Raw genomic sequence first — 26815 nt, 5'->3', positions numbered from 1 at the left:
TTGGAGGAGGAATAGACATATATATCAATGGAGTCAAACACAGAACTCAGAAATAGACCCATACAAATATGTTTGACTAATTTTGACAGAAGTACAAAAGCAATTCAATGGAGGAGAGATAGCATTTTCAACCAGTGTTGCTGGAACAATTAGACATCCATAGACTGAAACAATGAACTTTGACCTAAACTCATACGGAAGGAAAAAAAATTCAAAATGTATCATGGATTTAACTGCACAACACAAATCTATAAAACTTTTTTTTTAATAGAAAATATGATCTAGAGTTAGGCAAAAAGTTATGCTTTACACCAAAAGCATAATCCATAAAGAAAAAATTGATAAATTGGACTTCATCAAAATAAATGTTTGTCTTTCAAAAGACCCTGTTAAAAGGATAAGAAGACAAGCTCTAAAATAGGAGAAAATATTTACAAACCACATAAACAAGAGACTAGTATCTAAGTTAAAGAGGTCTCAAAATTTAGCAGTAAGAAAACAAATATTTCATTTAGAAAATGGGCAAAAGACATAAATAGACATTTTACCAAACCACATGGAAAAGATGTTCCATATGATTAGTCATTATTGAAATGCAAATTAAAACCACAATGAGATAACTACATACCTATCAGAATGGCTAAAAGAAAAAATAGTGTTAACACTGACTGCTGACGAGGATGCAAAGAAATTGGATCACTCATGTACTGGTGATGGGACTGTAAAATGGTACCGTCGCTCCAGAAAACAGTTATACAGTTTTTTAAAAATCACCGATGTAGCTACCATATGACCCACCAATTACTCTCCTGGGCATTAATCTCAGAGAAATGAAGACTTGTGTTCACACAAAAACCTGTACACAAATGTTTATAGCTATTTATAATAGTCATAAACTGGAAACAATCCACGTGGTCTTCGGTGGATGAATTATTAAACAAATGTGGTATATCCACGCCATGAACTATTACTCGGCAAAGAAATGGGTTACTGATAAACAAGACAACCTGGGTCAACCTCCAGAGAATTACGGTGGGTGAAAAAAGCCAATCCCAGAAGGTTACATGCAGTACATTCCACTTACGTAACGTTCTTGAAATAACAAAGTTATATAATTGAGACAACAGATTAATGATCGCCAGGAATGAAGGAGGGGATGGGTAAGGAGGAAAGCAGACGTGTTAATAAAAGGTAAACATAAGAGAACTTTTCTGTCTTATGATTATGTCAGTGCTAGTATCCTGATTACGTCATTGTACTATAGTTTTGCAAGATATTACGTTTGGGGGAAACTGAGTGAGAGGTACGTGAGATCACTCTGTATTATTTCTTCTAACTGCAAATGAGTCTACAATTATCTCAAAATTAAAATTTTAGTTAAAAATATGGTTGAGATTTTGTTGTTAAAAACATGGAACTCTAAGGAAAACCGAGAAATTTTAAGTGGCCACAATTAATAATTTACAAAACCTCCCTCTCTTGAGGAAAACTATCCTCTCTTGGAGTTATGTTGATCTTTTCACTGACTATAGAAAGAAAAACTTGCCGTATTTATACTGAGTTTGTTCTAATAGAATAAACAAAGTAGATTTTTAGAGCAAAGTGAAACTTTAGAGAACATTTACTTCTACTAGATGTGTAAATGAAAGTAAAGATTATATCAGGAAGCCTGGGGTCAGGGAACATATCTAAATAAACATATGCTCTAGGCATTTAGAAATACAGAATTAGAGTAATGCTGAAAAGTCATGACCACAGATGAAGATCACTCTCATAAAAATAATGGTAAAAGTCTTAAGGGAGGAAAAAAATAGATTGATATCATGACAAATACTTAGGGACTACAACTACCTTGGGTACATGTTGGGCAAAAACTCATATATTTCATTTCTTTCCTAGACTAAATCCAGCTCCTTATGTAAACAGAAAGAGACACAAGACATCTTGGATGCCACCCAGACATAACCCTTTTATAAGCCCAAAAAATCTTATGGTAAGCTCTTCAGAATGGCGCCAGTCTGTATCTCAGCTGTCATTTGAAACGTCGTCACCTCTCAAAGGACACAAGAAGAGGAAAAAACGTTTTCAAATCAAGGCCATAAAGACTAAAGACATGGAAGCTGTCAGCAGCAAATGGGAGACTACGTCCTCGTCTTTTGAAAAGGATGCAAATATTGTCAAAGGCAAGAGCCTTCGAGCTGAAGAATCCAACCAGCGAAGTTCTATGCAGACAGCCCCCCATCTAACTAAAAATAAGCAACCAAATAAGAGTTCCATTCAGAGTTCCAAAGGCAGAAATAATTTAGCTTTACACTGCTGACAACTGCGGATGAAAGATAACATATGCTTACATATTAAAAGGAGAAAGAAAAGAAAGAGAAAAGCCCTCCCCATCCCTCTCTCACTGTTCCTCCCCGTCCACGTGCGCATGCGTATACTAAAATACAAATTCTAGATACCTCATCTTCTTTAGTGGGAGCGTCTTTCAGAGGTATAAAAAGAAATCCAGAGAAAACATAGAAATTTTTAAATTGCTTAGGTATTTATATTTAATTTTTGTCGAAATGGTAAAAAAAAATCTCTGCACTTTTGATTTCTTCCAAAATGACATTCATACAACACCAAAAAAAACTAATAACTCAGAAAGGAATGACCTGTACTATCACTGACTTTAATGTCCCTACTAGGCGCTTCTGTGAATCAACTGACAAACATCATTTCCTGAATTTCTATTATATCCGTAATGCGCTAGAAGCCATTAATGATATAAAAGACATTTCTCCCCACTAGGTTACTGTATAATTGTACATATAAAACATATATGACTAAAATAATTACAGAATAAAATAATTCATAGTAAAGTGCTAAGATGTATACCTCCAACAAGTAGAAAAATATTCTTTATTAAAAGAGGTTAATTGCACAGAGCAAAAGTGTGGCACAAAATGGCACTGAAATGCATAGATTATGGTTTAAAATAGTCATTTTACTTCTCAAATTTTAGCAGAAATGCAAAAGATTACACATGCAGTTTCCTTTAGAGCTGATGAATGTTCATCTCTAGCCATTTATTCATGTGGAAGCAAGTGGAGCGCCTCACAGTTTGTCATTTATAAGATAATGAGCACTGGCAAGATTCCCGAAGGACACTGCTCTTTTGAATACATATTTCTATCCTATAATGCATCACTTCACACCCTGGTGTTCAGCTTTCAGAGTAACTAGTTTATGTTAGTACCAGAATGTTGACGTTGTCCCTGCCCTGGAGACATGGTTATGATGGCTAGACCAGATATTCGCAAATTCTGCCTTTAGTGGTAGCAGCTACCATTGCCCAGTACTGCGCTAAGGACTGTCCTGCATCACCTCCTATTTCTACAACAGCCATGTAGAGTAGGCTGTGCTTGCTTTCCTTTTACAGATGAGAAATGATGCTCAGGGAGGTTAAATAATTTGCTAATCTCTAACAGAGCTCCCTGATGCCGGAGCCTCTGCTCATCTTTTCTATTAGATCACATCACCTCTTTCTAAGATTTGAGTTTAAAAGAACTGCAAAGAGGGAAAAAGACAGAGCAGATCACAGAACTTATTTGGGGGTGGGGAAGAGAACCCCTGAATGATTCAGCAATATTACTAGGTGGCTGTCCACTGTCTTAACCCAGCTCAACCCCGACTCAGAATTTCTAATTGGTCCCGTGAGCAAAGGAAGCGCTTTTTAAACTCTGGCTCAGAGCCCCCATGATTACAAAAATAGACGGCTTCATTCTGCTCTTACTTTGAAATAAAGATGTTCTAGTTGCTCCAGCATGGGCCTAACCACCCTGGTGAAAATGCTAAGACAAGGTTCTGTGTCCAGAGAAGCCCAGTCATCCTGCAAAGCCAATTTCTAAAAAGGAGGGGATGTGATGTTTCCCACTGGGTGACCTGGATCCAGGAACTTGGACAGAGGATCTTGAAGTTCTCTTCTAAATAGGATTCTAGGTTGTGTTTATCTTGGAGTTTAAATCACTGTGAGCTTTGAGAGTTGTCTTGACCAGTTTCTTTTCTGGAACTGTTGTGTGATATAATCAAGATGCTTACCTGGTCATTAACTCGGTTGGTTGGTTCTGGTGTGGGTAAAGTACGTGGTCTGCGAAAAACAAAACAAAACAAAAAAAACAGTGTTGTTTATGATCCTCTTTCTGAGAAGTCCCGGCAAGCTAAGAAGTGAAAGTGAAATCTGCTGATCATGACCTCAGCAGAAGTGTACCAAAGTTCAGGAAGCGTTTACTTAGGCACCAACTGCGAATGCGAGCAGGTCATAAGCTCAAGACTGGATCTGTCTGCCATTCCCCTCTCCACTGTCCTGTTTCTGGAGCCTGACACTAGAAAGCCAGCGAGAAAGAAGAATCAACAGAACCTGATTTCCTGCTCCTCCTTTCTATGAGTGTTTCTGTGGGTTCTGCATCTTCTTTTTGTAAGTACCTACCCTGCACGTACTGCCTCTTGCCCAGATGCCTGCCAGTCTAGAAGACGAGTTTGTTTTCTTGTCAGACCTTTCACATTCTAGCAAGTGGGCACTGGTAGTCAGTGTCTGTGACCTTCTTCCCCCGTGTATGATCTACCCTTGTACTCTCTGCTGTCCTTTCCTCTCTCCAGCATCACCCTGTGTTTCTCTGGCCTCAAAAATAGAGCGGTGGGGAATGGCGGGGTGGGAGGGGAAGTAGGTATCGTCAGGATCACTGGTTCAAAACACACAAGGATATCTGAGCAGCAGAGTCTTGCACAAAGTCCACACAAATATCTGTGGCTTGTAAAGGGGGTTGTTCATCAGATGTAGGCAGCCAAACAAACAGATCATGGATTCACAGTAGCTAAACTGTAGTTTAAAATTCATAATAGCTAAACCGTAGTTTAAACTGTAGTTATAGAAACACTGTGAATCCTAAAAGCACACACTGTGGGTTAAGGCTGTCAGGAAGACCTGTATGGAAGAATATTATAAGATCTAAGAGATTAATAAATCAGTTATTGGATGCCATTGCTTCTCACACCTCGATGGAAATTCATGGTGGTATTAGTTCTATTGGTGCATATCTTAAAAGATTTTTTGTAATGTGGTCTATTTCCCTAATAACCTCCATTATGCTTCTTCACCTGTAAGATCAAAAGCTTCTTTGGGAAAGGAAAAAATATATAGGCAAATATGTGATTCTTTCTTTTCTTCTTTCATAATGACAACTAAAGTTCATTTTTCAGTATCTTCTTCCCATACTTCTCCCCTCCCAAAGTCTTGGATCTAAGAGTCGGTTTATGTGGCATCCTCCTTTTGATTTTTTTTTTTTTTTTGCACATAGTCCCCTTCCTGAATGTTCTTTCCCGCTTACTCCCTGCTTTATCAAATTCCTAAGGTTATATTTGTTTATTTGTTTTACAATTTCACTTTTTCGTAAACATAACACATAATTCTGGATCTATTTTTAATGCGAAAAAAAGAATAATTGCCCATGCCGCCACTCAGAAATGCTAGTAAGAAATACATTTCCTTACTGTCTTTCTTGAAGTCATGCAATATAGTGTGATTTTAGACCTGTTGATTTCTAAAAGCTACATAGAGTGTCATCACCTCGATATGTCTTAATTTAATTCTGACATAAAATTGCTTCCCATTTTTTGCCAAAATGATACTGCGATGAACAGTCCTATATATAAATCATCAACTGCATTTCTGATTGCTGTCTTAGGATAGACCCATTCATAGTGGAGTTACTAGGCCGAAAGATATGACTGTTTTTAGGGTTTTTAATGCATATTGCCAAATTGCCTCCCAGAAAGTTTGTAAGAATTTTCACACCCACCATCATTGTATGAGAATGCCAATTGCCCTGCACTCTTGGTATCAAGTGTTTTTATCTGCTGTTTTGATGAAACTCATAAGTTGTTTTACTTGGCATGTCTTTGATTACATTACGTATGTAGGGTATAGAGTTTGTGTGTTAGTTAATGTGATATAGTGATTTATAAGAAGAAATATATATTTGTTCTTTGTCCCTGATTCTGGCATAGAGCAACTAAAACCCTTGGAATTTCATAAGTGATAATACAGATAAAGAGGTCTTATTTATTCATAACAGGCCCTTTTAAACCACATCAAAGTTCATGTTAATGAGATGACTTTCACAAGCTCCTAAGAATGGAGGCCAGTTGCCAGGGGGAATGAGCGTGTGATTAAAGGGTTGGAACTTTTAGTCCCACCGCCCCCAACCTTCAGGGAGGTGAAAGTAGTTAGAGATGGAGTCAATCACTAATGGCCAATGATTTAATCAATCATGTCTATGTAACGGAACCTCCATAAAAATCCCTAGAGTACAGGGTTCGAGAGCTTCTAGGTTGATGAATGTGTGGAGGCGCGGGGCGGGTGACGCAGCTGGAGTGGGCGTGGAGGCTCCATTCCCCTGACCCCATGCCTTGCCCTATGCATCTCCTATGTGGCTGTTCTTGAGTCGTAACCTTGCATAATAAATCAGTCATCTAGTCAGTAAACTGTTTTCCTGAGTTCTGTGAGCCACTCAGCAGATTAATCACACCCAAGGAGTGGAGGGAGGTCATGGGAACCTCCAGATTATAGTCAGTCAGTCAGAAGCACAGGTGACAACCTAGCCTTGAGCTTGACATCTGAAGTGGAAGGGAGCTGTCTTGTGGAACTAAGCCCGTAACTTGTGGGATCCGATGCTATCTCCGGGTAGATAGTGTCATAATTAAGTTAAATTGCAGGCCATCCAGAGAATTGCTTGGTGGAGAAAAACCCCCACATGTTTGGTGGAAAGTACAGAGGATAAACAGATTTTTACAGTTAAGTGCTATTTTGCATTCCTTCTGTTTTGAAATATCTCTTGACATTCCTTGTCCACTTTTATGGGGGTTAATGTTTTGCTCATCTGTTTGCATGAACATTTTATGTATTAGGTATATTAATCATTTCATTTGTTGAAGATATTTTTCATGCTCATCGGCTTTTAATTTTATTTATGTTTTTATTGTATAGAAATGTATATTGTAAATAGTTAAATTCGAACAATTTTTCTTGGTAGTTTCAATTTGCTTTTAAGCTCAGAGCGTTCTTTCTCACTCATGAATCAAATATTTACCTTCTCTAGGTTTCTGGTTGGTTTTTTGTTTGTTTGTTTTTGGGTTGGTTTTTTTTTTTGTTTTGTTTTTTTGTTTTTTTGTCTGTTGGTTTATTACATTTCACTATTGGATCCATGTAAAATTTATTTTGGTATGTGGAGTGAAATGAGGATTTAAAATAGTTCTGTTTTCAGTTAACTAATTGCTTCTGCAGTTAAAAAAGAAAAAGTTCTTCCACTAGATTATAATGCCATTTTTGTCACACATGAACTTCATATGTATATTCAGCTTTTCTGAAATATTCTGCTCTGTTGAGCTGTCTGCCCAGTACCCTGCTATTCTGTTTCATCTGGCCCAATTTCCACTCCATTTATTTCCAGGTAGCATCTACCTGGGCGCCGAATCCTGCAATTACTTTAATGTCTCTAGCCTGCTTTAGGCCTCCAAATGATACATCTTTAAGTGAAATAATAAATATAACAAATATCTTCGGAAACTAAACCTTCAGATACATGGACGGCATATTCTCATTAGCGACTGAGATTTTACAGAGCTCACGCCATGGGCTCACACTGCCTCAGCTTTCTCAGCCCTGTCAACCGACAAAACCGAACAATTTAGTAACTAGTTTACTCGTTCCTTTATTCAGGGAAAACAATCCATGGATTGGGGGAGCAGGGCGCCTCACAAGCAGTGGAGCCTCTTCCTGAGAAATTTGGGTAAGATTGAGTTTTCTAGAGTTAGAAGAGGCAAGAGGAAGACTGGGCAGATAAGGTAGAAGCTGGAGGATTTCCTTATGAGGCTAGGGGGCCTGCTTTCTAAGGCCAGGTAAGTGAGCTAATGCTGAGTCGGGGCTAGGGGTAGATTGTGAGTGGTGCTTATTAGGGTTCCTTGACAGATATTTCTCATAATCATAGGCTGACGTCAGTTTTCGATTTGTGACAAGGCCAGGCCACTGGGGCGGCCTCCATTTTGTGGGTCCCGATATGTGAATTAACTTTAGCAGCCCAGACCTAGACCTCAATAGACTTTGGGGGTGACGTCCAGATCCCCACCCCTTTTGTGAGGACAGATACCTTTTGTCCACTTGGCAGTGGTGAGGAGGTGAGGGTACTACCAGCCAAGTCCCTGGCACAGCGGAGAACGAGAAGGAGCAGTGATCTCTGCCCTTCCTCCAGCGTCCTGCCCACTGAGGAGCAGAGCTGCAGTGACGCCAGCCCGAGAAGTGACTGCGGAATGTTCACTCTCTGAGATTCCCAAATACTGGTGTGAGGGATGGTAGGGGAGGCCCCTTAGCATCTGCTACCGAATTTGTCTGCAGGTTGCTTTCTTTGAGTTATTTTGCACGTGTTTAGAAGCCATGTCACGTGCATTGCAAGCTCACAGGTAAGAAACGCATCCTCTTGTATAAGGATGGAGGTGACGTTCATGGATAATAGCCTCCCTTCCAGCCAAGTCTCAAAATACCTTTCACGAAATTTAAAGTCTAGGTCTTAGTGACTGTCTACCATTCCTTGCCTCCTCCTCTACTTTTCTTTGGCTGTTAGGTTTTAACTGCATGAACAGGCCTTGGTCTAACAACAGGGCTAGTGGGCAGGGCTGGATTGCCATGACAGAACACCTGGCATTGCTCCACTCCTCCCAGCTCAGCACCTCCCCCGCCCCTCAGCCCCACAGCCTTTGGTGGGGAGAATAGTGGGTGAGATGATGAGCACTTAGTTAGAAGGACAAACCTCTCACCCAGGCTCACAAGGCATGGATCGCACTCACCAGTCCAGCCTCGCTTCGTCCCCTCTCTTCAGTCACTGGGCTGCAGCCGCCCCGCGCCCGCCCCCTCTCTGTTCTTCTCCCAACAGGGTGTGCATAACTGTTGTGCCGTCCTTTCAGAAGGCTCTTCCCCTGGCCCAGCCCAGCCTCTTTCAGGCCTCAAACTAAGCCCTCAGGCCTCAAACTAAGTATCTCCTTCACAGACAGGCCTTCTCTGGCCCTCTGATCGACACTCATCACTTCCTCCTGCTGGTTTCTCTCCTCCGCTGCATCCTGTTAACTTCCTTCCCAAATCTTTTCAAAAGTTATAATCATCATTTTTTTAAGTATGTATTTGGTGTTTCTCTCCCCAACTGGAGTACAAACTCAGTGAAGGCAGGCACCCGGTTTGCCCTATTACTGATGCCCCCGGGCCTATGGCTCAGGGAATCATCCAAAATGTGTCCTTAATAGAGCCACCAGATAAAATATTGGATCGTCAGTAGAAAGGGGACCTGAGTCTCCATCAGGATTGCAGGAGCCAGGGCCGGAGCAGAAGAACCAAGAGTTGACAGCCAAAGGCAGTCCCTAGTTCCTAGTACGCTCTGTCTTCAACTCTGCTTTGGGGCCTGTGAGTCTCAGTCTCTCATAAACTTGACAATGAAGTCCCACCAATAAACACAAATGAGGACGCGTTCCCAGGCACAGACATTTTCTCATTTTTAAGGATTTTTTTTTTTTTTGACCTTTGTTCTGAGCTGGATCATCTGCTAGCCAAGGGTAAATAAGCAAGAAAACAAGTGAACAAATAGCAAGTTAATATTAATGGGATCACTGAAACAGCCCTTTTCAATAGCTGGTTGTATGTGGAGGTGGTGGGACTAATGCTCCTGGCTCTATGCTGCAGTCTCATGACCAAAACATCACAGCGATTCATGAAAAGCTGACATAAGGCCTGGTCATCCACAGAGCGTACTGTGAAACCCCAGGTTGCTGCCACCAGCTAAACACATTCGAGAAACTCTGCTGTGGACCAGTTTTAAAAAATAAGAGAACCTAGGCTCATACTTCTGCTAAAGGAAATATGACACATTTCCCTTCCTCCTCCTCTTTTCATTTTTGTCAAAGCCACACTCTAACCATGAACACACTCGTCCCAACTGTGTTCAGCCAGAGAGATCTGAGTCAGGGCCGGTGGCCTCTTCTAAGCAAGCATTCAGCCTGGCTCTCTACGCTGTCAGATTCTGTCTTTCTGGCTTTATTCTGCTGACATTTTCTTTTCCGGGGTTCGCTTCTCTGTTCATGTTACACTCCCCACCGTCTGCCTTTGCCCTTACGCTTCTCTCATGTCCCTTCTCTCTCCCTGAATCGCAGCCTCATCTGCATAATCGGAGCAGCCACAGGTCCTGTGTGCCAGGCACCAGTCCATTTGTACGGATGAATCTAACCCACGTCGGTCTCACGACAGCCCCCAAGAACAGGCCAGTAGACGCACTGCAGATGAGAATGTAGGAACAGGGAAGGCCACATTACATGTCCGAGGTCACATGACAGGTGAGCCATAGAACAACGATGAGAACCCTGGTGATCTGGCTCTAAGGTCCACGTTAACCACCACATCCCTACGTGATACCTGCATCCTGGAGTCATTGTCACCAAAGACCAATGAGGACAGCTTCCCAGAGCTCAGGTCCTCCCGAGAAGCTCTGTTAATGAACTCCAGAACTATTTGTCTCCTCTGAGTTTCACCGCTGACAGGCTATATGGCCCTGGGCTTAACTTTGCTGAGGTTCAGTTTAAGTAGGACTTACTAGGTAATAGTCTATGTGCTGTACTTAAATTAGCTCATTTAATTTCTAGAACATCTACAAAGTAAAGTTCTATTATTGTACCCATTTTACAGATGAGATGTCCTAGACACAAGGACAATAAGTAACCAAGGTCACATAGCTAGTAAGTGGTAGAGGTAGGATTTGAACCTAGGATACATGGCTGCAAAACCTATGCCCAGGACCATTATTCCACACTGCCTCTGCTGCATGAAGTATGAATGACAAGGATAATGTCCACCAGGCCTCAGTAGGTGTATGCTCAGTTAGAAAGAGGCAGCTTCTTACTGTGATTATGACAATCCTGCCTGACAGACTTCACTATCCACTGGCCGTGTGAACTTGGGGAAGTTACTGATCCTCACTAAGCCTCAGTTTTCTCCTCTGGAAGATGGAGATAATAATAGTAAGTCTGCTCCCATAGGGTTGTTAAGAGAATTTAATAAGATGATACCTATTCAGTGCTTAGCAGAGGGCCTGGCACAGAGTAAATGCTCGAGAGATTTTGAGATCGTTTTTTAATTATTAATAAGCCTTCAATCAAATTAGATTCCTTCTCAGGCTCTTCCACTGATCAAAGAGAATTCTTGAAGAAAGTTCTTCTCTCCGTGGCCTCTTACAGCTTTCTTAAGTTATTAATGAAAGGAAAGGTCAGGAGATGAGTTCCTAACTGACAACAACCCAATATCCTACCTGTTCTTTCTTTCAAGCTTCCGCTTTTTAATATTTGCAAAATGTGTAATGTCTGACAGCAACAATATTCTAACATCCTCGATTCTAGCAGTCTTCGTGGCCACAGTCGTGGCTGCTCCTGGTGGTACCAGGTCAGGGGAGGGAGCTGCTGCCCCTGGACCTCACCTGTCACTACATCCAGTGTCCATCTTCTCAAGAAGTCTCAAAGTGTTCAACTCTTGAAGCTGTGGGCTTAGGTGACATATATGAGAAGGAGAGGAGAACCTTGTAGAAAACATACATTTAGGAAATGAGAAAAACAAAAAAATAAAGAGACAAGGACCAGAAGGAGGAGAACCGGGACAGAGAATTAAGTCAAAAAATAAATAGAGAGAGGAGTTTAAGAGAAGTTCTATGTGCTGACACTCCTTCGATTATTTATATGTCATTCGATAGATATTTTTTGAGTGCCTATTGTGTGCCAGCTAGTCCTGGGAGTTGGGGATATAACAGTAAAAGATAGATTTTTTTTATAGATGATAGATGGATGATAGGTAGTGATAGATGATAGAGATGATAGGTGATAAATATATTGATGATAGATGATTGATGGATATAGATGATAGATGATAGATCAAAGATAGATAGATAGATACATAGATAGATAGATAGATGATAGATAGATAGAGATAGATGATAGATAGCCAGCCATAGACACATAAAAATGAGTAAAAGACAAAAATCCTCGTCCTCATAGAGTTCACATTCTACTGGGGGAGAGGGGAGAACAATAAATAAAATATTTAGAATATTAGATAGTGAAAAATGCTGTGGAGGAAGAGCAGGAAATGGACACAGAGAGCGCTGGGTGCTGCGGAGGGGCCGTTCCAGCTTTCAAATGCTCCCAAGGATGGCCTCCCTGAGAAGGTGACAACTGAGCAGAGACCCAAGGTTGGCGAGAGAGGGAGCTGTGTAACTAATAGAGCATTGCGGCAGAGGCAACGGCAAGTTCAAAAGTCCTGAGCTTGCCCAACGCTTTTGGTAAATACCAGAGAAGCCATCGTAGTGGAAGCTGAAGTGGGGAGAGGAGAGGAAGAACACGAGGGGCGCAGGCCCAAAAGGTGACACGGGAAGTTACCGCGCGAGGTGTCCTGTTCCTAAAGAAGCAGGAAGAATGTAACGTTATCATCAGTATTTCCCATGAAAAGAGGGCACCCTTGATAACGAATCATCCGTGACAGCACGTTGCAGAACATACGCCCAAATGTCAGGCAGAGCATACGCTGTTATCCCTGGCAAAGGACACGCTGTTATCCCCGGCAGAGGACTTCAGATGTCCCAGAGTCCAGTCCCCGCCCTTTCAGAGAGGGAACTCGAACTGAAGGGAACATTCTCTGCTGGCACTCGCATTCCTCTCTGCTGGGCACACTATGAGGGTTTATTAAACACTTAGGGAGCGTAAGAGAATGCTGCTGGTGGTGGATATACGGTCACCTGACGTGAAAGCGTGTAGCGTGTTCTATGAAGTGGACCTTGGGGGCTTTATCTGTGACAAAGGCGTGCAGGTGGTGAATCAGGTAAACGTGATGAGACTAAATCAGCCCGGCTATAAATAAAGTCTGATAACTGAATATCATTAGACATTCAGGAGGAAGAAAGAATTGAAACAGAAGGAGGTTTGGTTTTTTTTGAGAGGGTGGTGGTCATTTTTGTATAAGACAAAGTAGAAGAGAAGGGATTTTTGTGGGGGTCTCAAATCTTGGAGTAAGATGAAAATGTAATATCTGCAGTCATGACTAGAGCAGTGACAAATTAGTTATAAAAAATGTTGATCTATATTTGATTACGAGTGATGTAATTATTAGCATATAAGAAAAAGCTACAAAATATGCTTGGGAGATGGAGATTGGAGCCACACACCTTTCTCTATGAAGAGGAATAAAGACACTAGAGGCAGTTTGTCAAGTTCGTTCTGTGACTCAAGCAGTACTTTGGCCATTTTCAGTAAATAGCAAGTGTCAAGGGCGAGAAAGGGCCTTTCTGTTCATCCGACCCTCTCAAGTGTCCCTTACACTAGGGAGCAGTTCTGCACAGGCAAGGAATCCTACGTTCTTTGCCTGCTGGGTGCCCTGTACTCCGGGCCTGGACAGCCGGAGGCCCCATCGCCCAGCACACTGGGCAGCCAGAGGGATTTTTCAATGTGACGGTCTGCCAGAATTTCAATCCTCCCTCAGACACAGCCTCATGAACGTTTTGCTCTTTTAATATAAAACTGACAAGACCAAAATTTAGAACAGGATACAACGTTTGTGTCTCTTTCAGCCATCATCCCCTCAGTGTGAAAAGTTTAGAAATGTTTAACCTCGACCCCCCTAAAAAAAGCCTCGAATGAAGTCCGAATATATTTTCCTTCTTTTTCCTGAACTGTGCATTTGCTCCCCTTGGGACTCTCTAGTGACAATGATCAAGCCTGAACACACTGATTTGGAGTCTAAATGTGTCTCTCGATCCAGGGACCCTAGTACTGACAATTACGACAGCAAAAGGCTAACAATCTGTATTTACAAAGTGGCTCGGGCAGACTGACAAATAAAAACTAAAACTCAAAATAAGAAGAAAAAAAAAAAAGGAACCGATAGCACTTCACAAGAGAAAAAATCTAGATGGTCAACAAACACTGGAAAAATGTTACGCTTTACTCTTGGAAGAGGAACAATCATGATGACACCTCATTTTTCATTACGGAAGATAAAAAGGCTTAAAAATACCCAGCATTGGGGAGGATGAGATAAGCATTTTTTTAGACCGCCGGTGGAAGGCGTCAATGTCCAAACCTGTAGAAAATTTTTATGAGTTTATTTGAGCCAAACTGACAACATATGCCAGAAAACAAAATCTCAAATGCTCTGGAGAATGGCAGTTTTACAGCTCCCCCGCCCCCCAGCTTGCTTTACATATTAGAATCAAAGGAGCAGACATAAGGGAAGTACGTGAAATCCAGTAGTGGTAGGTTAAGGAGGTGGCAGAAAGCATAGCAAGGAAATCTCTAAAACTGGATAAAAAGAAAAATGGGGAACACATGCTGCTTTTCCATTGGTGGGTACAGGACAGTTAATAACTAACGTTTACAGTGCACAGAGCTGGTGTGGGGGGACCAAGGTAACAATGCGGAGTTTTGTGGTCTCGTGCTCTGGTCCTGGTGATTGTGCCTTCAGGGAGTAGGAAAAGGAAATTACTCTGACATTTCAAAGGTATGTACCCTCGATGCTCATTTAAGATTGACCTTTGCTAAGGAAGCTATCGGTCTGGGATGTGACTGCCTGCTATGACCTATCCAGTTAGAAATTTATGATCGGGCCGTCCTAGGTGGTTATTTTTAGTCACTGAGCTTGTCAGGCCTGTCACATGGACCCCCGAGTTTATTGCATAGCCCCTTTACTGTTCACAAAGAATAAATTGATTCACAAATTTTTTTGTTCACAAAAGATAAATTGATTCACAAACATATTCACCAAAGCATTATTTATAATATCACAAATTAGTAAAACATAATATATAAAAACTATAAACTGTGAGACTTCTATATGCAGACATTAAAAATATCATTTAGGAAACATTTCTAGTGACACAGGGAAATAGTCACGCTGTAATGGATGTTTATGAAATGGGATACAAACATCTATTTATGTGATCTCAACTGTGTAAAACATAATAGAAGGAAATGTGTTAAGAGTGGTTATTTCTACAACCCGAAGTCATAGATGATTTTTAGCATTTTCTAGTTTTCTACGATAGGCATGTATTACTTTCTTATAAACAGGAAAAGTTCACCTAAAAATGGTAATAGTTACTCAGCAGTCTCCCTCTTTGCCCTCTGAAGGAAGTTTATACTATTAAAGGGAATTAAAAGACTCATTGTGGGAGAACGTGAGTACTAGGGTTGTTAAAAGCCAAACAAAACAAAACAAAAATCAAAAAACCCAGGGCCGGCTCTTAGGACGGCAGAGGAGAAGGGTGCCATGGGGTTTTCCAACCAAACACCCATTACTCTCACTGCAAAGCGTTTAGGAAAAGGGGCCTGGACTAGCACCACCCTCTCTGTCCACGAGTTCCACGTTTCCCACAGGAAGCGTGTAGGAGCCATTCTAGCACTGTGCGGAGTATGCGTGAGACATAAAACACCACCGCTCACCTTAAGAAGGTGTCTTGTAAGGATACATATGTGAAATAACTAAAAGATTTTACGTGGCGTCTTCATATATTCTATTTAAAAATAAAGTGAGTTCCTCCTGTGTATCAGGCACCATTCTGGGGATAAAATGGGGAACAAAATAGATGGAGATTGTTCTTTGGAGAAATCACAGCCGGCGGGAGCGCTGCTGGTGTTCAGACTGTGGGCCGAACTGAAAGCTGGGGGGAAATTAATAGATTTAGAGATAGAAAAAAAAAGGTAGGACTTTTGGAGTTGGGGAGACGGGAATGGCGACAGCCTGGGGTAAGCAAAGCAAGAGAGGGAAGCCAGAGAGAGCAGGGCCTCACTAGAGAATTGCACGTTCAAGTTCTAAGTCGCTCCAGATGGTGGAGAACCGCAAGCGCCAGGCATAGGAGTTGGGGCTGAACTCTACGTGCACGTGCACAGGGAGCTGAGAAGAATAGAGGACACCAGAGATTAGCAACTCCTCAGCTCCACTTTGATTTTGTTTCACTTTCTGTGGCGAATCTCTAAAACGTCACGAGAGAAGAGAGGGAAGTCAAAAACACACCCGGCCAGCGAGGCTTGACGCGATCTCCCTGATACAATCTCCTCATCTGAGAAGTCACGTGACTTTCTGAACCTAGCTCCGACTTCAGCTAAAAAATGTTTAATGATAATGATTTTTCGAACCCAAGTGTAACGGGTTTGATATAGGAGCAATAAGAGGGAGCATTTATACAAAGGCAACTCCCGACTCCCTGGACAGTGGGGGCAAGTCAACCCCTATTTCCTACAGCACAACGGTATAAATCGGAGTTTCAGTCCTGGAAACCCATCCTCCACCCTGAAATACCTAAATCCATCCACCGCAAATGCAGATACAGGCTTTTTCAGACATTTGTTAAATATGCAAAAACGTCCAAAATATGTTCCGGTTGGGAATTTCCCCCATACTGGGGGGGCTGGACTGTTTAAAACTCTTCATTATACCATTCTAATAAAGCACAGAATAAAGATACAGTTTTGATTCCTGATAAATCTTTCTGTAGCAAGCACCATTGCTCCAGGAACCTCCCAGCCACAGTCAAACAGCCTTCAGCCTCTTGGGTGTTCACTAATGCAGGCCTCCAAAGCTTCTGACCAAGAAGTGCTGTGCAGGGCAGCTGGCAGGGCCCTGCTGAGATGCCCACCCCCGCGCCCCGCAGAGCTCCCCAGAAGCAGCAGCCAGGAGCAGGAGACCGCAGTCAGGTGGTGGCAGCATTGACTCAAGCCCTCACTGTGTGCATAGTTTCATATTTCTGTTCTGACAGCCACCTGCCTTACTCCCAGGCCACGTCCCCAGGTCTCTGTCAAAAGAGTCACTGATAAATCTTTATTCTCATTATTCTCACTCACGGGAGTCCTTTGGAGACACCTGCTATAAACCGAATGTTTGTGTCTCCAACCCCACAAATTCATTTGTTGAAGCTTAATCCTCCAATGAGATGGTGTTAGGAGGTGGAGCCTTGGGGACATGGTTAGGTCATGAGGGTGGAGCCCTCAGCGATGGGATTGGTGTCATAAAGGGGACTTCCAACAGCTCCCCCTCCTCTTTCTCCAGGAGAGAACACAGCTAGAAGGCGCCTTGCCATCTGAGAACCAGGAAGTAGGCAGCGCCAGACACCGAATCTGCCAGCACCTTGATCTTGAACTTCCCGGCCTCCAGAACTGTGAGAAAGACATTTCTGTCCTTTCTAAGCTGCCCAGCCTATAGTACTGTTACAGCAGCCCAGAGAGACTAAGACCCGCCCTCTCCTTTGGCCCCTCCCACATCCTATTCCCTCCTCCTAGGTTTTTCTGGGGGGTTTTTTGTTTGTTTGTTGTTGTTGTTGTTGTTGTTGTTGTTTGTTTTTCCCCATTTGGTTCCCTTTCTGTTCTTGCAGAACGTTTGGTGGGTGTGGTCAGACAGACCCTCCTGTCAGCTTTGGGAAAGAGGAGGGCAGTCCCTTCAGAAGTTGATCTCCAGGGCCACCTGGCACTCCTGGCTGGGTGCAGGCACGGGAAGGGACACCACTCTGCATTTGGGCCCCAGCACCTTGTGCCTGGAAGGTTTGCAGCAGTGGGTTCCTAGGCCCTTGGGGATGTAAATGGCTGATGTGTTCCGTATTGGAAAAATCTATAAATATATACTGTGTAGACTATTGGTTTTTTTTGTTTGTTTGTTTTTGGATGCCAATTTGGAATCCTTCTGAATAAAAATGTAGCAAAAAGATTTTTCAAAAGCATGGTGAGAAAAATATACTATATACTACTAGAGGGGTTACAGTTCAAAAGTTTTCTGTAGATCAATTTGGCAATATGCGATAAAATCACTAAAGATACCCTTGACCCAATAATTGCCCTTTTAGATATTTAGCACTGTCTTTGACTATCACTTATTATGGTGAAAAATGGAAACTGTTCAATAATAGTCTAATAGTTAAAATCTATGACAGAAACAATTATGTGGCCATTAACCATGTTTTTGAAGAATATTTAACAGCTTTGAAAATATTTACGATATTCAGTGAGAAAAGGTTTACGTTCCATGGTATAATTATTTAAAAACACATCAGCACAGATATTGGTAGAACATTAACAGTGGTTCTATGTACGTGGTGGGAGATAAAAGGTTATCATTATACATCTTTGCTTTTTAAAAATATTTTCCAAGATTTACATAAGTCACACATATTACTGTTGTCGTCAGGGGGAAAAAACACAGTGTTGTAGTTTTAAAAAGAATGATGCGAGTTCATCAGTATCCCATCTTAACCCGGTAAGGCGTTCCCAGAGCAGGCAGCACACTAGTGGCCTGGCAGGGATCCTCAACCCTGTTTCATGTTAGAATGGGCTGCAGAGCTTCTAGAACAAGCCAGTGCCCGGCCCCAGCCTCAGGAGTTCTGGTTTGACTGGTTTGTGGCCCAGGATGGTAATTCTTACGGCTCCCAGGCGGTTACTGACAGCTGCTCTAAGAACCGTGGGTCCTTGTCCACCAGGTCCCCAATCACAGTGTCAGCCCTCGGCCTAGACAAACCTGGCCTCCCCTGGGGTGAGAAACCCCCTCACAAATGTCTCCAGTGGCTCGTGGTGTTTAAGCGGCATGTTTGGGGCACTCAGACTGCCTGGGACTTTCCTCCTGAACTCAGCCCAGAGAGGCGGCCGATGACTGATCAAGTGGGTCCTGCCCATAGGTTGCCTCAGATTTCTTGTGGTGGTGGTAGTGGGGTGGGGGGTGGGAGTTTGCCTCAGGTTTTGATGGAATTCCAGAAGGAAGAACGTGAGCTTGTGAAGAAACTAGGAGGGAGAGGGGGAGAGCTGGACACTCACTGGTGTGACTTCCCTGCAGGTACCCAGCCCTAGAGGAGGGCGGCAGGAGGAAATGACCGTCTCGAGGCCAAGGCGGGGCACCCAGCTGCTGTCCCTCTTCACCATGATCTTCGTGGTCATCTTCTTGCTCTTCTACGCGCTCTATTGGAAGCACGGCAACCTCATCGACTTGCCCGACCAGCGGATCGGCTTCTTCAACTTCTGCCTGTGGGACGAGGACACCAGCTCCCTACACTGCCACCAGTTCTCTGAGCTGGAGGCCCTGGGGGTGCCTCGGGTCGGCCTGGCCCTGGCCAGGTTGGGTGTGTACGGGGCCCTGGTCTTCACCCTCTTCATCCCCCTGCCTCTGTTCTTGGCCTGGTCCAACGGTAACAAGGGCAAGTGGCAGCCGCTGGTGGCCTTCCTGGCAATAGCCTCCACGCTGCTGGCCGGCGGCCTGAGCCTCTTCTTCACCTGCGTTGGGAGGTGGATCACCCTCTCCCTCCTGGGGCTTGAGTTTCTGGCTCTCGCCACTGCCCAGGCCCTACTCATCCTCCTGCTCATCGCCGCAGTTACGCTCTCCCAGCGGGCAGAGAAGGACAAGAGCGAGCTTGAGAGCTGCTATGCCAGTCCCGTGTAAAGGCTCACGTGATTGCAAGCGCTGTTTGAACGATGCTCAGAGAAGATGCTGGTGAATTCGTGGGTTGGTACGTCTCTTCGGCCACCCTGTTTCATAGCTAATGCTGATCTCAAGTTTGAGCGGACAGGCCCCACTGCGGAGGGGATGGGGTGCCCGGTGTCAAGGAGGCCGAGAAGCATAAGGGCGGCCGGGGCACCTGTGGCTTCTTAGTGTAGGTAGGGTTGTCTGATCTTTGGGATTTCCCAGGTTCCCAAGGCCACCCTAAATCACATGCTTCATCTCAGGAGAATTCCTGCTTTAATTAACTCATCCGAGCCTTCAGATTTTAATGTCAGGAGGGCGGGGAGGTAAGGATTTCTGTCACAGGGCCAGATCCCAGGACAATCTCCCAAATGCCAAACAGAAACCCAGGGAAGGTTATGGCAATGAGTGGGGACCACTAAAGAGATAGCACCTCAGTGTCCTCGGAGCCCTGGTTAGCAAACTGCCCCTTCCCCCTGTCCCTGGTGTGTGGGATGTGATGAGCCCCGCCACTGCGACACCACTCCCAAAGGCCCAGCAGAGATCTCCAAGGGAGTCACCGGAGACAGAGCAGGCGGACGGGGCAGGGGGGTCAGCCGGCAGGTCACCCCTAATGTGGGACCTGTGAGTTCGGGAGCAGAACACGGCAGATCCTGGGCAGGGAGGAGGGGAAACAGGACTGAATGATTCCACGTACACATAAATGTCACATCCCTTCACTGCTCAGCCCAGAATTAGAAAAGATACAAGTACAACGACCTGTGCTTGGGAATTTTGTGTATTTTTCAGCACCTGTATATTGGAAAATCTGTACAGCAAATGGTCACCTCACTTACAACTGTCAAGAGCTGCGCTGAATAGAGAGGCAGAAACATGAACTCCGACGTGATCTCTTGTCCTTAGCGTCCTGTCCCACTGTCAATTTACGCCCAACTAGGGATCAAGGCCAAGGCTGCCAAGTGGAAGGGAGTGGGCAGCTCGGGGAGGAGGCTTGTTGATTGGTAAGAGGCTTGTAGCGTCTGTACACAGTGAACTTCGAGCTCCCAGACAGCAGAGCGCTGGACAGTATGTCTGCCTGCAAGGCTGGACGAGTGAGTGAGGGGCCCGGATTGACTGGCTGCGTGATAGGAACTATTTTTAAAATAGGCTTCCTCCTCAGGGAGAGGCTGTGCTGACTAAAGTGGAGGAAGCCCAGGGTATTTAGCAGCCATACTTTTTTTTCCATTGTAAACTATTAAGTTGATTCTTTGGTTCCAATAAGTTTGACCGCCACGACCTCACTATCCTTGCGGCCGCTCCACCCTGAGGCCTGGGTTTCCAGCTCTCGCCACTGCCCAGGCCGTGCTCATCCTCCTGCTTATGGCCACGGCTGAATTCCCTCGGAGGGCAGAGAAGGACGGGAGCAAGCTTGAGAGCTGCTGGTCCTGTCTAAAGGCTCACGTGATCGCAGGTGACTACGACAGACAACTGGGATGGCAGACCCCTGAGCGGGGAGAGGACACAGTGCAGAGAGGAATTCTAATGCAGGGGGGAATTCTAACAGGAGCTGTTTGGATTCCTCACTTCCCAAGGCTCCAGTGTCCTGGGCTTCTGCTACAAGGTGACCCTCTCCAGCCGAAGGAGCAGTCCCCAGGCAGAGAGGAAAAGCGCAAATTCCTTCCTGCCCTGGATAGAAAGTCCCACAGAATCTGTCCCTTAGCTGAAAAATATCTCCCTGACATATTTTAACATATCTTCGTCTTCCTCAGGGCTCCTGCCGCAGGCAGAGTCAGAATCCGCAGGCCCGTGACAAGGGCCGAGGCCTAGGGGAGGGGTGCCTTTCTCATTGTCCTCGTCTTCCTCCTCGATTCTGTTCCCAGAAGAACTCGGGGACACTGAGCAGGTGGGGAAGCACTCTGGCTTATCAGTGCCTTCCAGAGGCAGCTCCTCCAAGGCCTTTTCCTGTTTTTGACTCTGTGAAATAGAAGAAATGACAGGCAAAACATGTGTTTTATTTCCCTAAAGTGCTTGCTGGTCTGTCAGCGGTATAGAGCATACCCAGAAGCCACTGTGAAGCCAGCAAGTGACCAGGTCCTGGCACGGCTCCCAAACCCATGACTGCCCCACCTCCTTCACTCCACTGCCGCCCTACCCACCACCTCTCCACAGCTCACGAAAAAATCTAGTCCAGCTTGGGAGAGAAGGTGGCAGGGGCCTGACGAACACCTGAGTAGAAAAAGAGTAGCAAAAACTTGTCTGGAAAGACAAGGTGACAGAAAAGAAGGAGCACAGGATACAAAACTTGTGTGTGGGCCTAAGCTGTCATTCACTGGCTGTGGAACTGAGGGAGAGTCCCCGAGTCTCAATTTCTTCAACTGTAAAATGGGGATAACAGTATCCAAAATAGCTATATCACCAGCTTATAGCAAGGATTAAATGAGATAGTAATAGATAAAAACACCCGGTCAACTCTACAGTACAAACGACCCTAAGGTGGTACAATTACGGTCTTCCAGGAGCCATGAGCCTTCAGTGTTCTGCTCAGAAGTGCAGTGGCAACAAGTCATCCCGCCCGCCTGAGATTCCAGAGAACGCAAGCACTTAAAGACCTCCTGTCCCCCAACATCCACACCAGCATAGAGTCCCCCCAACACGGGGCTGCTCCCCCTCTCCCAGCCACCCCTCCCCAGGCCACATGAGAAGGTGGGGCGTCTCTTCTCCAGACGTGCTCCAGGCCATGAGAAGGTGGGGCGTCTCTTCTCCAGACATTAACCAAGGGTCTAGTCTAGTTTTTACCCATAAAGGGTTTTGTGGTCATGAGAGGAAGGCATATGATTTCACCTCAATCAGGAGCCCCAGGGCGACATCCACGAGTTCAGCTTCACTCATGCAGTACACAGTCTTCACCGTGGGAAGTCTGGAAGAAAGGCACCATGCTACGGATGGAGACAGATGGCCACCGCGTCTCATGAGGAGGAAGACAAGGAGAGCAAGGGAGTCGCAACCCCAGGCTCTGAGAGCCGCAGCTTCCTTAGGGCACCAATGCGATTTCCTCATCCTTGTGACCAGTGACCGGCAAAGGGAATCACGGACACAACAGTGGGGGCGTCCCACCCTCTGCCAGCTCCCCCGGGGATCTGGAAATAGGGCATGATGGCCACTCCCGACACCACGCTGGATGCGAGCAGACCAAACAGACCATCGGGCCGAGACCTGCCTGAAACCTTGCTGACTGGACGAACACGGAACGGAAGGGCCACGACAATCAGAGACGGAGCCGGTCGATCGAGAAACCTCAGAACAGGAGGAGCCAGCCATAGGGGGAGCACGGACCCCCCAGTGCCCTGTCAGGACAGTACAGGGACATCCCCTCCCTGGCAGCCGGAATACCCCGCAGCTACCATCATTCAACTAGCCCGACCCACAGCCTCTGATTTCTGTCTGTCCCTGAAGATCTGCCCGCCCGTAGGAAGACTGGACGAGCTGGTCCACTCATCTTGCCCACTTGATGGTCACAATTTTTGCTGCAAGTGAAGAGATTGGCATTTTGGACAACTGGTGCCTGAGGGCTTGGCTGATGCATATAATCTCGAGAAGGGGAACCTACTCGCTAGGAGCTGACAGGGAGGGCCTGATGTGGAGCTTCACCAACGGAGGCAGCGGCACCTGTGTGTAAGGGGACAGTCACCCTGCCTCACGCCCTCAGCCCATGCGCCTTTAAGAGCTGAAGAGACTCTAGTGGACTGAAACACCCACCTACTTTGCCGTTCTGCCAACACTGAAGACCCAGCACCAGCAAACTGTGATGCCCTCAAATTGCGCTCCACTCCCGCTCTCGATTCCAAAAAAGGACCCTGGCCAGAAATTGTCCTACCTTGCTGCAGCCGCTGGCCCTGCTGTCATTGTCCTCCTCTTTGGGGTCTTTGCTGGCACCATTCTCTTCTCAGCTACCTGGGCTGTCATCCAGGCGGGAAGAATCCTCTTTTTATCCCCAGAATTTAAGGCTGCCATCTATCTAGTCGCTGATGAAAAGGATCAGGACTCACATTTACTGACTTCTTTTTTCTAATTCAGGACAGCGAATCCCACTCATCACATCGGGAATTGTAGGTCTGTTTGTCCAGACTGAGAGTCAAGCTTTAATTCCTACAAAGAAGAACAAAGTCCAGTGAATTCTAATAAGTTAGCATACTCCCAGTCATCAGCCACAAGTACAGGTTGGGGCAGGTCAGAGGTGACCTAGGTGGTGAGCAGGGCCCAGGTGACTCAGACAGACCATTCACAGGGCATCAAGGGAGGTGTGGTAGTGGGCAAGCTGACCGGCTCAGGGAGAGACAGCGCTCCAACCTGGCGTAGGTCCCCCAGCCCCACGCAGGCAGCCAAGCCCAACAGAAACGCCTCCAGTAGTCTCTGCACTGAGCCATTCAACACGGGAGAAGAGGGATAAACACCCTCCCAGGAGAAAGGAAGAAAGGAGAGCCCCGCCCCCCTCATCACCCTGGATGCTCACCGTGCCCAGAGTGCCCAGCCGATCTGACCCCTGAAATCTCTCAATGATCTTTCTCTCCATCCAGGTGTGGTTACAAGAAACCTTGAGGCCATTTTGATTTACAATAAGGTGCCATTGACCAACACCCCCTCCCTTAATCCAAAGATACTTCTGCCTTTTCAGATTTAACCAGCAGTAGGCGTCAGGCACCACAACTGTGGCTGGCTTCCTGATGTGTGGACTCCAGAAGGGCCAAGGCATCGGACTCTCTTCTTCCCACCCCCACGTGATTCCACCCCAGCCTCTACGTTCTACTCAGCAGTCAGCTCTGAAAGCAGCTCAGGGCTCCCGCCTAGGGAGGCTCTCATGGGAGCAGAGGTGTATCTCGAAAAGGGTAGTCAGCCAAAAATAAGAGACTCCTCCCTGAACCACAACTTGATCCTATATTGCTCATCTAGAATGGCTGTTTACAACTTAAGAAAAAAATTAGTCGGACATCACCTTAACCAGTCTGGCCACGGAGGACAGACCTTTGCCGATGTACTCATGTCTGTCAAAATTCAGACAGTGACCAACGTCATTCCCGCGTCTATGAGCACTGCTGACTCACCACCAGGCGCAGGCACAGCTCTGCGGTCGATGAATACGTTTATTTGATCCCGCGGCAGATATAACTGGGCAGCTATAAAGCCTATTTTACAGACAAGGAACTGAGACTTTGCAATTTCCACAAGGTCACAAAAAAGTTGTGATCAGCCAGCCAGGACTCGCAACCACGCCCCGCAGACTCCACACCCGGAAGCGCCGAGGCCGCGCGGGGCCAGCTGGGAAAATCCGGGCCGCCCCGCGAGCACGCGCGGGGGCCGCACTCCCGACTCGGCGCCCCACTGCAGAGGGGAGAGGCCGGGAGACACGGGGACATCCACGCGGGGCCTCGCAGACGACGGGAACCGCCCCGATAGCTCACCGCGGCCCCAGCCCTCGGAGCAGGACCGGGTCTCCGCCAGGCCGGGATCCTGTCCCCCGGGCTCGCGCCCCCTTCTTGGTTTCCGGGGCGGGCCTGGCGGGCGGATTCCGGGCGGTTGCGGAGGCCCGGGCGCGCCCCCTGCAGGCAGCTCGCCATGGCCGGCCCCGCTGTCCTGGGTCCTGACAGAGTCCCTCCCTGACCCAAGTCCAGTCAGGCTCCTCTGAACTTTCTTCTCCACTAGGCCCTAAATTTTGGGCTTCCGTGTTCATCTCCACATTGTCCAGCTTTAGCACAAATCCTGCGAATTTGGTTTAGCCCCATCCTCGATATCCGATCACTTTCGAAACTGATGGGGTTCCACATCCTTCACCACCTGCCCCCCAGGTGATATCTGACCACCCAGCAAGAATCCTATAAGGTCGGTTTAGCCAGAATCCCCCCTTACCCCTGATGTTTCCTCTTAATATTTCCATCCACCAACCCCAAACCTGCTCCTCGGTTATAAATTTCCACTTTTCTGTTGTACTAGGAGTTGAACCCAATCTCTCCCGACCGCAGAAGCCCACTGGAGTAGCCCCACTGTAGAATAAAGTCTGCTTAATCGTTTTTTAACAAGTGTTATAAAAAATTTTAAGAGTATTTTTTCTTTTAACACTCCCCAAATGTGGTTCCACTTGAAGCTTGCTGGTTGGTCTCTGTAAGTGTAGATTCCTGGGTCCCCTGAATCAGAAATTAGGATGAGGGGAGGACGGAAATCTGCATTTTTGAAAGCTCAGGATTCTCACAGGAGCCAAGTTCAGTGCTCCCTGTTGGGGTCATACACCCTAGGGGAGGAGGCTGCAAGCTGATCCCCTAGAGTTCAGGAAGAGAAATTAAAGCCTCTGTTAACACTTGTTATCTTAAAGTAGGTGTTAATATGTTTACTATTCAAACTGGCAGCCCAGGTGCTCCCTCTGCAATCAGTGTGGTTCCACAAGGCTGCCCAGGTGTCCTCTCTGGTTTGCTTTCGGCCTGATGCTGGGCACAGCAGTCTACAGGTGGAGTTGGCGTCTAGCTTTGGTTAAAATCACAATCACAACTTAAGCGGCCTAAAAGAGGCTGGCAAAGAAATCCCCAGGTCACAGACACAACTAAAAATGCAAGCACATGCAGTCACACCTAGGTGCATCTTCTACCGCATTTTGAGGCAAAAGGACAATCAGAACTGAGTCTGCCCCTAAAATGTGAAACTGTCAAGATAGCCATTTGAAATGTGAGTTACAAAAAATCAGCTAATAATAGAATGATTACTCTCCTCATCCCAGAGGTGCAGGTAGGGGAGCTTGACCCCAAGTTTGGAGACCCGACTCCAGAGCCAGGAACTCTCCCTTTTACCTGTGTGGTACCTTTGGCTTCTCCAAAGCACATTCACCTCTCTTCTTGAATATGCATCCTCAATCCTAAAGATATAGGCTGGCCCAGGAAAGTGTGTCAATCCAGTTTTAAGGAGGTAAATCACTGGTTTCAAGTCAGAAAACCAACCAGCCCAGGATCAAGGTCATCTAGCTGCCAGTTAAACCTGGGCTCTGACTCCAGCTTCTGGAGGGCAAACCACATGGGCAAAACCTGCCCTCTCTCTGGTTCCACGAAGGCACTGGGGCCACTGACCTCCAGGATCTTCTGCTTTCACAGCCTGTGAGCCAGGGCAAACCCAACTCTAATTGGCGGAGGTGCATCGTTTTGTTTTATGAATAAAGGAACAGAGGATACTTGCTATTACTAAAACCACTCCTTCCATATTCGTGTCCTTAAAACATCTTCCCACAGCCAGCTGAAAAATGAAGTCTGAGGAGCAGGAAACCTG

At 45.7% G+C, this 26815-nt stretch overlaps 3 protein-coding genes across 9 annotated transcripts in view; 2 read left to right on the top strand and 1 right to left on the bottom strand.

The window, feature by feature from the left end:
• AGBL3 (AGBL carboxypeptidase 3) overlaps positions 1-2393 on the top strand; it is a 48893-nt gene extending 46500 nt beyond the window's left edge. The window contains exon 19 of the mRNA XM_039860603.1: positions 1900-2393. Within this exon, the coding sequence (XP_039716537.1) occupies positions 1900-2320 (421 nt within the window). The 3' untranslated portion in view covers positions 2321-2393. The remainder of the gene's footprint in view (positions 1-1899) is intronic.
• A 1857-nt stretch (positions 2394-4250) lies between these two features.
• TMEM140 (transmembrane protein 140) lies at positions 4251-20415 on the top strand. 4 transcript variants are annotated; one of them, XM_039860615.1, is made up of 4 exons: positions 4260-4456; positions 7757-7826; positions 17150-17258; positions 18917-20415. In XM_039860615.1, the coding sequence occupies exon 4, from the start codon at positions 18950-18952 to the stop codon at positions 19514-19516; it is 567 nt and encodes a 188-aa protein (XP_039716549.1). In that variant the 5' UTR covers positions 4260-4456; positions 7757-7826; positions 17150-17258; positions 18917-18949; the 3' UTR covers positions 19517-20415. The 4 variants fall into 4 exon arrangements, with proteins under 4 accessions (XP_039716547.1, XP_039716550.1, XP_039716549.1 ...); XM_039860613.1 differs by lacking the exon at positions 7757-7826 and having other exon boundaries at positions 4251-4456; XM_039860616.1 differs by lacking the exon at positions 17150-17258 and having other exon boundaries at positions 4259-4456.
• CYREN (cell cycle regulator of NHEJ) lies at positions 20298-25120 on the bottom strand. Of its 4 annotated transcripts, none has more exons than XM_039860618.1 (4): positions 24616-25120; positions 23391-23662; positions 22358-22481; positions 20298-21490 (listed from the first exon to the last, which is right to left on the bottom strand). In XM_039860618.1, the coding sequence occupies exons 2-4, from the start codon at positions 23525-23527 to the stop codon at positions 21233-21235; spliced, it is 519 nt and encodes a 172-aa protein (XP_039716552.1). In that variant the 5' UTR covers positions 23528-23662; positions 24616-25120; the 3' UTR covers positions 20298-21232. The 4 variants fall into 4 exon arrangements, with proteins under 4 accessions (XP_039716552.1, XP_039716554.1, XP_039716553.1 ...); XM_039860620.1 differs by having other exon boundaries at positions 22358-22433; positions 24616-25115; XM_039860619.1 differs by lacking the exon at positions 24616-25120 and adding an exon at positions 24027-24495.
• Positions 25121-26815: the final 1695 nt, after the last annotated feature.

The sequence above is a fragment of the Pteropus medius genome, unplaced genomic scaffold (assembly GCF_902729225.1).
Source record: "Pteropus medius unplaced genomic scaffold, Ma_sr-lr_union100, whole genome shotgun sequence".
NCBI lineage: Eukaryota > Metazoa > Chordata > Mammalia > Chiroptera > Pteropodidae > Pteropus > Pteropus medius.
Note: the sequence above shows the minus strand (reverse complement) of the source record. Positions and strands in the feature narration are given on the sequence as shown.